Raw genomic sequence first — 13,539 nt, 5'->3', positions numbered from 1 at the left:
GAGAAGATATCAAAAGCAATCATCAAACCAAATGCATATTCCCTGCCAATTCTTGTCAGTGAACAAAACTGACTGCCTATTCCATATTCTTTAATGAAATATTACGCAAAAGAAAAGAATGAAGAAAAGGCAGTTGCACTCACAGAGCTTTGCCTGCTAGTTGAACACGAACAGTTGGTGTTTTTGTTTGCTTTTTATTCCCTGCATTTCCTGATGGAATTCAAATCGTGTGTACGTACAGTTCCTAGGCAAGTCTCTCATCCAGGTGCTGACAATAACCAAAGCTCCTTGACTACAGCATGGCAGCTGAATCAAGTGCCTTCAGAAAATATTGTAATTTGAGACATTCACCCCTCACAAATTTGTAACTAGCGTTAAGCATATGCCCCATGTTCAGGCTGGGACACTTTAATGAAGTAGATCTATAATGCTTTAAAAGTGTTTCAACTACAGGGCGGAAATCTAAAATAGCTACAAACCCAAACCACCATTAATTGAACTAGGGCAGAATCCATTTACTATCATTCCAGTAGCTAAAAGCACTTCTGTCAATGCAAGCCCCCTTTAGATTGGATATCCCATTAAATCTTTTTTGCATTCTCAGCATGTGCTAAAGCATACTTGCAGACTAAAAGATCAAGAAAGGCAATACTCCCAGTGAAAGTGCTACTGGGAATGATGCAAACTGAAAAATCAGATTGTAGTTTCCTCATTTGGGACCATTCCCTACCACTTTTCTGAAGTATCATCTAGATCTGAGGCACTGTACGTGCCTAGTGCTTGGTATTCTTTCCTAGTCACCGTACACATTTTTCTGTCTATAGGAGACACCTGAGCCTAATTAGAAACTGATTTTTAAAATGTACTTTATTTACACGGTTATCACAAAAAAGGGAACAACGCAGTGGGGAATATTACAATGTGTTAGTAATGGTTCGGCTACGCAGCTGCTGCACGTACTCCTTTGCGTGATCTAAAGCAGTCTTTGGTTTCTCTGGAGGTGGAGGTGGGCCTTCAACTAATTTCACAAAGTAATGGCACTTGACTTTGTCCATAATGCCAAAAAAGCCTTTGCCATGGTAACGGATCCTTTTCAGGTAGTGCCCTTTTCCAGAGAAGGATTCAGCTAGAAGACATAAAATAGACGTTAAAAGAAAGGGAGAATGCAGGCCATAACATAAATTCTATTTTAAAAAATCTGGCTCACTCAATGCCTTGACAGACCTGGAATTCTCTTTTTAATGTGCCACATCAAAAATTACAAAACAAACCATGGAAAAATGTACCGGTCCTGTTTATTTATCTGGGCCTACAATAAAGATATATGTAAATCCTTTACCTTCAGAATGCCCCAACCCCCATTTAGGCAGACCACTAACTTTATTAAAGAAGTGTGGTAACAACATGGCATAGAAGAAATTAGTACACAAGAAAATATATATTTTTTAAAAATGGGTGAAAAAACAGGACCTGTGACAACCAGCAGCAAAAACATTAAACAAATTAATGAAAACTACTACTGTTACTCATTTTTCACTAAGTATTTCTTCTATAACTGTGAGTTTCATCTATCAAAGGTTTTTGTGCAGCCAAAACCCACCCCACCCATTTTAAGCCTTCCCCTAGGAAAGCATAATTCACTAAGCTGGTCAGTCACTTTGCCCTAGAATGTCCACTCGAGGCGTTATGAATCATGACAAAGTGACATTTTATTTCCCCCTTTGCTAGAAGCCATTTCTATACTGCTTTTTGTCATCATATGTTTAAAAGAGAAATGAGCTTCCTATGACAGCAGCATTATAAAGGTAAGTTAAAAGGGTCCATTTGATATGGAGAACTCAGAGAGCTATACCTAAATGCCAGATCTAAATGCACTTAATTTAGAACCTTTTTACCTCAATTAAAGGTTGAAAGATGACCAGTTGCTGGGAAGTGAAGTGTGAACTGCTGGCTAACCTGCCACAGCAAAATGAATTACAAACCAACAGAAATGGGCTGATGATGAAAAATGGATTATTGTGTTTAAGACCTATATGGAATAATGCACTTTTCATGTATACAAATGCTAGGGCAAGTAATGTCAAACAACCACAGCTGCAAGAACTGAGGTTATACTTAATCCACATGCAGGTTGAATAACTTTTAAAAGGTCTACCCTACTTTTTATGAAGCTATCGGTAAAGTATGCTGATTGTAAAATTGCTGCTATCCCCAACAGTGCTAGGAAATTAGAAGCCTATCTTTAATCTATTGGAAGATGTCATCAGGCAAGTCTACTCCTTGCCAGAATTTGAGAAATGAAATATATTTGTTCCAAGGAATCTGTACTCTACATAAAATGGCTAGTAGGCCAAGAACTCCCATTGAAGTTGAAAGCACTCAGTAAAACTTGTGAAGTCTTGTGTATACAGGTAATCAGTAGGCTTTACATGTTGTGTTGATTAAACCTTTCCCCTATCTAAGCACACAGATACTCAAAATCAACACAATGAATCTGACATCCTCATCTTAGACATATCCCACTGATTTTTATGTAATAGCTCTCATGACATTTCAGTACTTAATAAACCAAGAAACTGCAGGACACTGAGAGACATACAAAACCCTCCATTTTGAAGCTTTCTTCGAATTTTTGTGGGATTTTTCTTTGTGAGGGGGGCAGGAATAAAAAAAATCACAACATTTTCTGGTGCCCTTAATCACCTGGGATCAGTTAGGTTGTGTTTAGTAAGCATACTGGGGGTGGGGGATATGCCGTGTGTATTTTACTTGCTGTACAAATGGAAGTTTTTCCAATAAACAATAATATTTGAACCAAAATATTTGATTGGAGTGGGAATCAATCAATCATCCTTAGCATGGATTACATTTTTTAAAAACCCAACATTTAATTTGAATTTTTTTAATGTGACCTTCCAGTAGAGAAATTTTCTCATGCCAAGGCTATTATTTTTTATTATTATTACTCAGAGATGCCAAACTATGGAACACATTGGATACACAAAGCTCTGGTTGGGCCCCGTTGAGCAAAGTTAGATGGACACAGGAAGTGCCGGGGGACGACGGACCTTCCTTACCTTATCAAGTTCACTTTCAGGAGTCTGAGCTTTCACCACCCTCCAAACCTTATGTAACCCATCCCTAATTGTTCAGAATGGCCTGTCAACCTTCCAGAGAGGCTTTTCTAGGGGCAAAGGTGGTTGCAGGGCAGAGAAAGGGATGGTCTATAATAATAAACTATTTACCAATGTGTAAGTTGGATCTAAATTCTACATTATGCTTCCTCACCGCCATTTCTTGGGCTTCTAGAAGGACCTATTGTAAAAAAGGAAAAATTACAAATTAAGATTATGTAAATTTTTAATCCTGGAGTTTTCATATGCACAGCAATACCTACTCACCTTTAAATTAAAAAAGGAAACAATGTATTTTTTCAACTTGCTTGCCTTAGGGTACTTTGCTTATTAGCTTCCCTACCTCATGGCAACATGTCCTGTGGCAGATTTTAACCCCAGCCAAACTGAAAACTTTCTTTTCCCACACAGAAGTAGGACTGCAAACAGTCTAGTTCCCCAAATCGCTCTACATTCTGTGCCACTGCATCCAGAGTCAGAGGCTTCCCTGCCACAGGTGCCAAACAATATAATGGCGGCTAACCGATTGAGGTTGAATCCTGACAAGACAGAAGTACTGTTTTTGGGGGACAGGAGGCGGGCAGGTGTGGAGGATTCCCTGGTCCTGAATGGGGTAACTGTGCCCCTGAAGGACCAGGTGCGCAGCCTGGGAGTCATTTTGGACTCACGGCTGTCCATGGAGGCACAGGTCAAATCTGTATCCAGGACAGCTGTTTACCAGCTCCATCTGGTACGTAGGCTGAGACCCTATCTGCCTGCAGACTGTCTCGCCAGAGTGGTGCATGCTCTGGTTATCTCCCGCTTGGACTACTGCAATGCGCTCTACGTGGGGCTACCTTTGAAGGTGACCCAGAAACTACAACTAATCCAGAATGCGGCAGCTAGACTGGTGACTGGGAGCGGCCGCCGAGACCATATAACACCGGTCTTGAAAGACCTACATTGGCTCCCAGTACGTTTCCGAGCACAATTCAAAATGTTGATGCTGACCTTTAAAGCCCTAAACGGCCTCAGTCCTGTATACCTGAAGGAGCGTCTCCACCCCCATCGTTCAGCCCGGACACTGAGATCAGGCATAAAAATCCTGCCAGGAAAATTAGATATACCCACATCAACTAGCACAACACTGAGTGAGGATGAGAGACTTCTGCAAGATACTATGCAAGCTCTCAGCCACACACATCCCGTGTGTGTGTGTGTGTGTGTGTGTGTGTGTGTTGCAGTTAACAAAGTTCTCTAAGCAGTTCACCAACTTGTTCAAAAATACAGCATACAACCCAAGGCTTATAAAAGAATAAACCAGTTATAAACAATATGAACTAGCCCAGAAATATCATCTAAAAGATAGAAATATATGGATTTAATAGAGAATGGTAAATTAAATTCTGGAGAAACTTGTAACATACCTCTTTTATCACTTTTGCTCCCTTTTTGTCATTGAATTCCAACTGAGCTAGTGCCTGATCTATGGACATGCCTCGTATCTGAAATGAAAAGCAACACAGAGATGGGAGAAATTCTCAATACAGTATATAATTCATATATAGTGAAACAAACTGCATCATAAGCATCAGTTTCAGTGTAGACGAACTATGCAACACTGAGTTGCTTTACACAGTTTTATAGAAGTGCTATAGTACAAAAAACTAAAACAAACAAAAACTCTGACAAAGAGCATTAAGGACTACCAAATCGATACCGAGAAGAAAAATTCCTAATCTCAAATGCACTGCAAAATAAATAAATAGAAAGCTTCTGATGAATAAGGCTTTCAAATCTATTGTGCACATATGGCTAAACTGTGGCGTGCCAAGTGCTGAAGGACTGCAACTCCTATTATCCCCGACTGTTGGCCATGCTGGCTGGCGTTTTGCAGAAAGGAAAAGGCTATTTAAAACTATTTTCATGTGCAGCTGCTTGACACAGCAACCTATGCAATTGCTGTATGATCAGCCCCCACTATGTGGCTTGCCTTCACCTGGCATAAGCTGTCACTAAGAATGTTTCCCACACATAAATAACAGTTTAGGGCATGAAGAGAGTTTCAAAAGGTTTCCACGTGGAAACTGTAACATGAGAAAGCCATAGTCAACAGATACAGGGGACCTGACTTGACCTCTGCAAATGATCCTGCAATGCTTTTTCCAGAGGAAATTTAAGCAATTCTTCATTTTTCAGTATTTGCTACACTCCATGCATCCCACCAAAAGTTTATATTATCTAAATCTCCTCCTGGTATATTCCCCGCCCACCCCCAACCGGGACAAAATGGCAGAGCAGGATCTTCTTGCACAGTAGCGCAAAGCATCCTCTGCTTCTTTAAGTAAACTTACGTAACATTTTATCCAGGGATTTTACAAGGAAAGAGGGTTTAAAAAAAAATCAAATGCAACCACGTGTAAAGAGGGCACGAAAATACAGCCATCACCAAGAAAAGAAATCTCATAATCCTAACAAGATTAAGCCTACAAAAATCAATCCTCTTACCAGTTTTGCCAGGTACCACATCTTGTCCTTACTGTATTTAATGTGTCTTCGACAGTGGTATATTTCCTATATAAAAGAGATGTTTATGTTCTGGGGACAACAATGTCTTTTGTTTTCTCCCCACCACCCTCAGTTCCTCTACTACTTTGAGAACAGAAAACATTTCCTCCTTCACCTGCCAAAAATTATGTCAGACAGACTTTACATGGCAGCAACAGGCAAGAATGGAAGCAGCGAAAACTAATTCCAACTATGTTGTGTCATTTGTCTCTTACTACATAATAAATAACGCTGGGCAGCTTTATGGTCACCAACTATAGTCTGGCTGACTTGTCCCTGCCTTTAAACAGTGCTATGCAATGGCTTGGTGCAGATTAAAAAGGTATCAGAAATGGTGCATCACACTGCTGTCCCACCTACCCTACTTGGCAGCATCTCTCCAGGTTCTCAGGAAAATATATTTTCTGAGCTTGCTAGAAAATATCTTTATTTTTAACTGGAGGTTGCCAGGAATTGAATTTGGGACCTTTTGCATGCAAAATATGCACTCTACCTCTAAGCTATAGTCCCTTCTCAGGTGGGCACACATTAGTACAGTGGTACCTTGATTTGCGAACAGCCTAGTTTACGACCATTTTGGATTATGACCAATCCAAACCCAGAAGTGTGCGTCCCAGTTTGCAAAAAAAAAATTGGATTACGGCCGGTTTTTTAGGATTACGAACAATTATTTTGGTTTACGAACATTTTTTTTTTATTATAACCTTTTGTTTGTTTGTTTGCTTATAATAATCTCTTCACAACTATTATTTTGCTAACACACGTAAGGTCCAGTACCAGCTAAAGAATGGGAATGCATTTTTATATATTTTTTTAAAAAAGCTTTGTAAAAGAGAAGCAAAATTCACCCAGATACATTAATCATTTGAGAAGTGAAATTTCATGTGTGCTTTGTTGCTCAAAAATATAGTGTGTATACTTCAAATCATATTGCTCGCAGAGCCGATAAATGCGCACAGAAGACAAAAATGAGGAACTTAAAAATAAATACTGTATGTGTCTGCAGTGAAACCATTTTTCATTTTAGCTGCGCTCAGCAGCAAGCCAAACCATCTGACAGTAAATTCATTATTTAAAGGTAAAGAAAAGCTGTAAAAAATGCAAGACCAAGATTACTATACCTGATGGGAAAACTTGAAAGAGTTTTCATACAAGTCTCCCAAGTGCCCCATATATCATGCTACCAGCTAGTGATTTCAAGCTTTTTTAAAAATAGCATCTCTTTCCTGCAGTGACCAGCCTTTTAATATTTAGTTTATCTAGTTCCGCACACAATGGAAGCTGACAAGGGTACCACTACGGCTACAGTTTCCTAAGTACAGCCCAAGGCAGGAGAAATAAGGATGCGATCACAGTGAAATTCAGGCCAGAATAAACCCATTAGCTGTACACAGCAGACAGAATGAGACTCAATTTCTACAGAATTAGGGATACATATGCCTTATCCTATGATGTCTATTCAAGATCTAGCATCTCTTTTGTTTACCAGAGGGGAGAATAAAATAAATGATACTTTAAAAACTTAGCATGATGTGCTTGGCCATCTAGCCAAGCACACATATCCTAGATACTAACAGCAAACGCAATTTCCTGAGACTGGATCCTTATGTAGCCAAAATGGAAGGAGGTTTCAACATGTTCAGGAAAACCACAAGGTCTGCAGAAGTGCCGTACATCTTTAGTGAAACAAAAAAAACAACAACACACACACACACACACACACACACACACACAAAATAACGGCCACTGAGCTTTTTGTTAATATAAATTCTAAGGTACAAACAAACCAGAAAAACATAACCACAGTTACTAGGCAAAGTTACATCGTTTGTACTTTTGACCTTACATTTAAAAAAACAAACTTTAAAAAAATCTTTTTAAAAAACCAGCCAGTGAGGACTGACATGCTAAATAGCAAGAAAATGCTGACTGGCTATTACGGAGGACAAAATCAAAATCGGAAGGCTGGAATTAATAATAATAATAATAATAATAATAATAATACCCTGTCTTTTCCCCTGACAGAACTCAAAGAGGCTTGTGGATGAAAACTGAGTAATGATCCTGAACAAATCATGTTTTATTTCAGTCATTAATTGTGCCAAAGAGCTGCTGGGATATGGTAAGTCTGGGAGTCACTGCTTCCTTTTTTTGTGAATTCATTTTTATTTTTTCCCAAAAAAAATTAACAATTTTTTTTAAAAAATGGGGGTCATTGCTTCCAACATTTAAGCCTGTGTGTTTGATACAAATGCAGTGCTAGCCTTGTTCTTGGAAATTACAGCCTTGCAAAAATAAACAAAATGAACCCCTGTTCATTGCTCTACAATTCTGTAATATATAGATGTAAGTCTTACTGCAGGTCTTCGAGGTTCTCCTGGTTGCTGTGGAGGATAAACCATCCTATTCTTCTTTTCCCATCTTCCAATATCCCCAAGAGATGCACTTGTGTGGATATTTGACAGAAGAGGAACACTGCAAGGTGCTAGTAACCTGTGAGACAAGAATTTGTCATTCCACCAAGATTATAATAATCACTTAAGAGGTTGATTGCTAGATGCTTTTCATCCCAACTTATCAGAATGTGCTCTTTCATTGTCTCTCCTAACCAATGAGCAACATACTCCAAGATGGCTCAATTGCCCTGCTGGTTTGAGGGGCAGTAGGCCTAATGCAAGGAAAGGGGGCAAAGATAGCCCAATAGGCAGCATCCATAATGCTATCCTATTTATACATTATGGGCATATGCTCCTAATAATATATTCAATATCAATTACTAAATGAAGTGGTATTGATTCAGTTAGATACACTATATGGGAAAAGCTGAGCTTGAAGTAACTAACAGAAACCACACACTAAACGTTTTAATTTGGGCATATGTCTCCCAGTACTTCTCTTATTATTCCAACTAAATGATTTAACTTCTGGACTGGGATTGGAGACAGGAAAATAAGAAAGCTGGGTCTTTCTGGGGGGAAAGGAAAGAATTTCAGTGATTAGCAGTTTTTATAATTCAGCTTTGCTTACTTCCTTGAAAAAGATTATACACTGGTTAGTTGTGGGAGGGACACTAAAGCTGCCAGGCATTCATAGCATGAAAGGTATTATGAGAAGGCAAATTTCCAATGCATATGGAGTTTACCTTATTGGGCACGTACAGGTGCCATGTAGAATATGTGCAAGTTATTTATAATTTTGTTCAGATAATGACACAGACCTAGAATTTGTTAATGATACAAAGTGTGCATGGCATCTTCTTAAGACTAAGGCCCTTTAAGTTTCCCTCTGGAACACGGTAAGAACTTATTGATGCCCAGAAATGACTATGCAAGAATTCAGGCCCAGTTGTTCTTTGCAGGGCTACATCATCAGTTCTTGCCACTTGCAGAAAGAGGGAAAGGTCCCAAGGCTGAATAAAACGCTCACATGGGGCCATATCCAACACTGCTGCTCAACTAGGTAAAGGTAAAGGTACCCCTGCCCGTAAGGGCCAGTCGTGTCCGACTCTAGGGTTGTGCGCCCATCTCACTTAAGAGGCCGGGGGCCAGTGCTGTCCGGAGACACTTCCTGGTCACGTGGCCAGCGTGACGAAGCTGCTCTGGCAAGCCAGCACCAGCGCAGCACATGGAAACACCATTTACCTTCCCACTATAAAGCGGTACCTATTTATCTACTTGCACTTAGGGGTGCTTTTGAACTGCTAGGTGGGCAGGAGCTGGGACCGAATGACGGGAGCTCACCCCGCCGCGGGGATTCGAACCGCTGACCATACGATCAGCAAGTCCTAGGCGCTGAGGTTTTACCCACAGGGCCACCCGCGTCCGCTGCTCAACTAGTGTGGTAGAATTCCACTTGCACAATTGAACATTTCCCTCCTTTCCCTGCACCCCCCCTTAAAATCTGCTCCAGAGGGTTGGAAGACCCCCCCAAAGCCGATTTTAAGGGTGCCCGGGGAGAGCAGCAGAAAGGGAAGTCCTGTTGTGTGAGCAGAACTCCCCACATGCAGTGTAGGATGCAATTCACAGGCTGTGAGATGCAACCAGTAGTTCCATGTGATCCATTCGCACAGCTGTGACCCATAGAAATAACTAAGGCTTCTGCAGTATCAATGGTATTTAAAACAAGCAAAACAAATCCACTCGTTTCTGAAGCACAGAAGCTTCTGGAATGTTGCAAAATTCTTTTTATAGCCTCCTCAATTTCAGAAGCAAGCTGCCATATAGCATAGGAGAATTTCTGTCTGAGAAACACAACTTGGGCACTGGAATATTTATTTTTTCTTTAGTTTCTGTCCACTGTCTCCATATCCAGTCACATTTCAACAGAAACAAATTCCCCGTGTGCAAGAAACTGTTAGGTGATGGCACCCTCTAGTGCTCAAGACACTATAGAGAGAACACAGGAAATACCTATTGCTATTCGTATTTACAGATACATATCTTTTAAATTATTTTCATAATTAAAAAAGCATTTATCCACCTTGGGTCTCAGCTAGTACTATCAAATCATGTTAATGTCTGTAATATATATATATATATCTATTACATATCAAGTTTCCTGAAATGTTCATTTTTTCCATCTATAAAAATATGCACATGCACATTTGTATTTTGTGTCTTCACAATGGTATTCAAATACCAAGAGTCAGGCTGTAAAATTAAAAGCAGGCACAAGCTGTCTCCCAGCACAGCCCAAGTTTGTTAGATCCTGTTGGTTGGACCAGTAGCAGAATTATTCCAGAAGAATTTCAACTCTAGAATTAACTTCTACAAAGTAAACAAATGGAAACTATTGCTTATTTTTGCCATTAGGATGCAAAATACTGGCTTTGGATTATACTCATTAAAGCCATCTTATATAAAGGTGTGATTCATTAACCATGCAGATAAGTGTAATCCCACTGAAATAAAAAATAAAAACTGTGCATGTGTTTTTATTCTTCCCAAATCTTTCCCCTGTGATTCTTCATTAACGAAGATCAGAGCCCTACTGTTCTTCTGTAATACCCTACTGAATCATTGTGCGGTAGAAGTGTGCTCCCTCCTGGTCACCTAATGAAATGCTGGCCTCCACTTTTCTTTCCTAGTAACTCTGCAGCTGAGGGACAAGGAGTGAAGTTTCATAAACATTTTTGTACCCTATCAAAGGCTCCTGTGTTCAGTGATGATGGGGGGGGGGAGCTTTCCAGAGTAATCACCTGCTGCACGTCAACTTGAAGAAAAACCTCTAATGCATATCTTAACCACACGTGGGGAGACACAATCCTTTAGATATTCTGGTCCAAAATTGTGAAGGATTTAAACTGAGCCCAGAAACTGATCAGGAAGCAGAGCAATTGACTTATAGTGCCTGGTCCTTTCTGGCAATTTGGCAGCTATACTGTGAACTAAATGAAATTGTTGGACCCTCTTCAAGGCAGTCCATTCTAGAGGTTACCAAGAAATGACGTCCAAGGCATGATAACCTGAGAGTGAAGACGTTCTACACATACCTTCATTCACTTAAATATTATCTGTACTCAAGCACAATCTGAGGGTGTTTCATTTCACCATCAGGTGGATACTCCTATTGATTGATTGCATTTATATACTGTCACTTCAAGGCTGCAAATTCCTCAGCCGGGCAGCCTAGTAGCTGCTGATGGAATAAGTTTTCTGTTCCTGCACTGATTTAAGAAAGCAGAGAGGTTGAATGGCCACCTGTCATGGATGATTTAGTTGATATACAGTGGTACCTCTGGTTACGTACTTAAGTCGTTCCGGAGGTCCATCTTTAACCTGAAACTGTTCTTAACCTAGACACCACTTTAGCTAATGGGGCCTCCCACTGCCGCCGCGCCGCAATTTCTGTTCTCATCCTGAAGCAAAGTTCAGGTACTATTTCTGGGTTAGTGGAGTCTGTAACCTGAAGCGTATGTAACCTGAGGTACTACTGTACCTGCATTGCTGGGGGTTGGACTAGTTGACCCTCAGGGTTCCTTCCATCTCTACAATTCTGATTCTGTGGCATCTGAATATAGACTGCATTTTTAATCAAGGCTTATATTTTGATCAGATATCTGTATTCTTAAAATGAGCTTAAAATATATTTTAAAATATCTGTATCTCTCATGCCAGGCAAGAAGGCCAGCTGTTTAAAGGACACAGGCAATGTTTTTCCTCCTAGACAAGGCCCCCCCCCCTTGATCTATAGCAGAAAACAATTCTCAAAGTCGTAAAAGCTGGAATTACAGGCTGAAGAGCAAGGTTACATAGACCAAACATAATTAGGAATGGGTAAATAGTAAAATAAAACCATGTGCCTCCATTAAACTTGAGCCTAAGGTCAAAAGGCCAAGAGCACATGGAAAACAAAGCGACTGGCTGGAGAAGGGGGGGAAGTGTAAACAGGGGAAAAGGCTTTTTTCCTATTTTATTTTGAGGCTGTAAACTGTTCCTTCCTACTGTTCCTTCCTTTTTACTTTGAGGAAGTTTAAATATGCTGGCTTAAATGTAATTATGCAAAGGATTTAAGAAATGCTAGATTTATCCTGAAATTAAGTCAGCCAGCCTAGCCCCCTGCCAGAAACGAGACGCCAATCGGGCGCTCATGACGGATGGCTGTCGGGCATTTGTTTAAAGACCTCCAAAAGGAGATATTTCATTGATGATGCATGAGAATATGAACCCAAGGTCTCTGACATCTGTTCAAGATAAAAATTTAAAATTATTAACCATTTGTTTTAGAAGGCAATAGGGCAAGGAGGGCAAGAGGTGAGCTGGTAATTAAGATTCCTTGTTGAGACACATGTAAGATATATTACTACTTATTTGTCATTTATAGATGTAACAATATATAGCTCTTTGTGTTCCATATAAGGACAGGAGGATATGGGTATATCTTTTAAGATTGGTTATAGCAATCAGCCAATAGAAATTTCAATCAGGCTGATTGAACAGAGGCAGCCACAGGAGGAGCAAAGGGGGCTGGATTAAGGGAATATAAGTGCTGGCCATAATGGCAGGAGGCCAGGCCAGAGCTTGGTAACCATATACCACTGTGCCTCTTATTTATTTGTCTGACAAATAAATTATTATTTTAATTTCTCTGTTGCTGCGTTGAATATTTCATTCCAGCTAAGCGTTAACCACAAGCAGGGTGCTACAATTCCATGATTCTAGAGGCAGGTTGGGCCTTGGAGGCACAAACAGCCTAGCCCTTTCTTCTCCAGCTGACGGCAACAGCACTGCCTAAGCCACAATCCCTATACAAGGCTGTTGGGAGTACAGAAACCTTTGGAAGATTTGTTTGTTAAGTCTCAGTGGTTACTGCTGCTGGTCATGCGCTCGAACTCCTGGATACTGACTACGACCAAAGTGCTGCATTGGGCGCCATAATTCTACACCACCAAATGCACAAAAAGTGCCCTTAAAAGAAGATGATGACAGCTTTGCACTAGCTGTTTTCGTGCGCCAGAGGCCTCTTCATCACCCTGAGAGAAAGAGAGAGAGAGATACTGCGGTCTCCTCCGCAGCCACAACAGCGACCGGCCTCCAGACCCTTTCGCAGGGCAGACTCACCTCCCGGTCCGGACGGAGTTGAAGAAGCTCCACAATCGGGCGGCCCCTAAAAACGAGAAACGAATCATTAAGGGCAGGAAGCTGGTGGTTTTGTTTTGTGGGGTGGTGGAGAAATGTTCAGCCCCCCTGTGCACATTCCACCGTCGTTTTCCTCTTCCTCCCTCCCCACCGCCAAACTCACCCCCGAGCATTGCGGGCGCCGCCATCTTCGCAGCCACAACCCGTCTGCCTATTTTACGACAGCAGAGAAGGGCGCTTCCCCCCCCCCACTCCCCTCCGGAATGTCCTCAAACAGCCGC

At 40.8% G+C, this 13,539-nt stretch overlaps 1 protein-coding gene across 1 annotated transcript; it reads right to left on the bottom strand.

Moving 5' to 3' along the window:
* Positions 1-849: 849 nt before the first annotated feature.
* MRPL22 (mitochondrial ribosomal protein L22) lies at positions 850-13,533 on the bottom strand. Its single transcript, XM_083488548.1, has 7 exons — positions 13,422-13,533; positions 13,241-13,286; positions 8,039-8,174; positions 5,622-5,687; positions 4,541-4,618; positions 3,246-3,315; positions 850-1,126 (listed from the first exon to the last, which is right to left on the bottom strand). The coding sequence occupies exons 1-7, from the start codon at positions 13,444-13,446 to the stop codon at positions 915-917; spliced, it is 633 nt and encodes a 210-aa protein (XP_083344674.1). The 5' UTR covers positions 13,447-13,533; the 3' UTR covers positions 850-914.
* Positions 13,534-13,539: the final 6 nt, after the last annotated feature.

This window comes from Podarcis liolepis, assembly GCF_965112155.1.
Source record: "Podarcis liolepis genome assembly, chromosome: 2".
In the NCBI taxonomy this organism is placed as follows: domain Eukaryota; kingdom Metazoa; phylum Chordata; class Lepidosauria; order Squamata; family Lacertidae; genus Podarcis; species Podarcis liolepis.
Note: the sequence above shows the minus strand (reverse complement) of the source record. Positions and strands in the feature narration are given on the sequence as shown.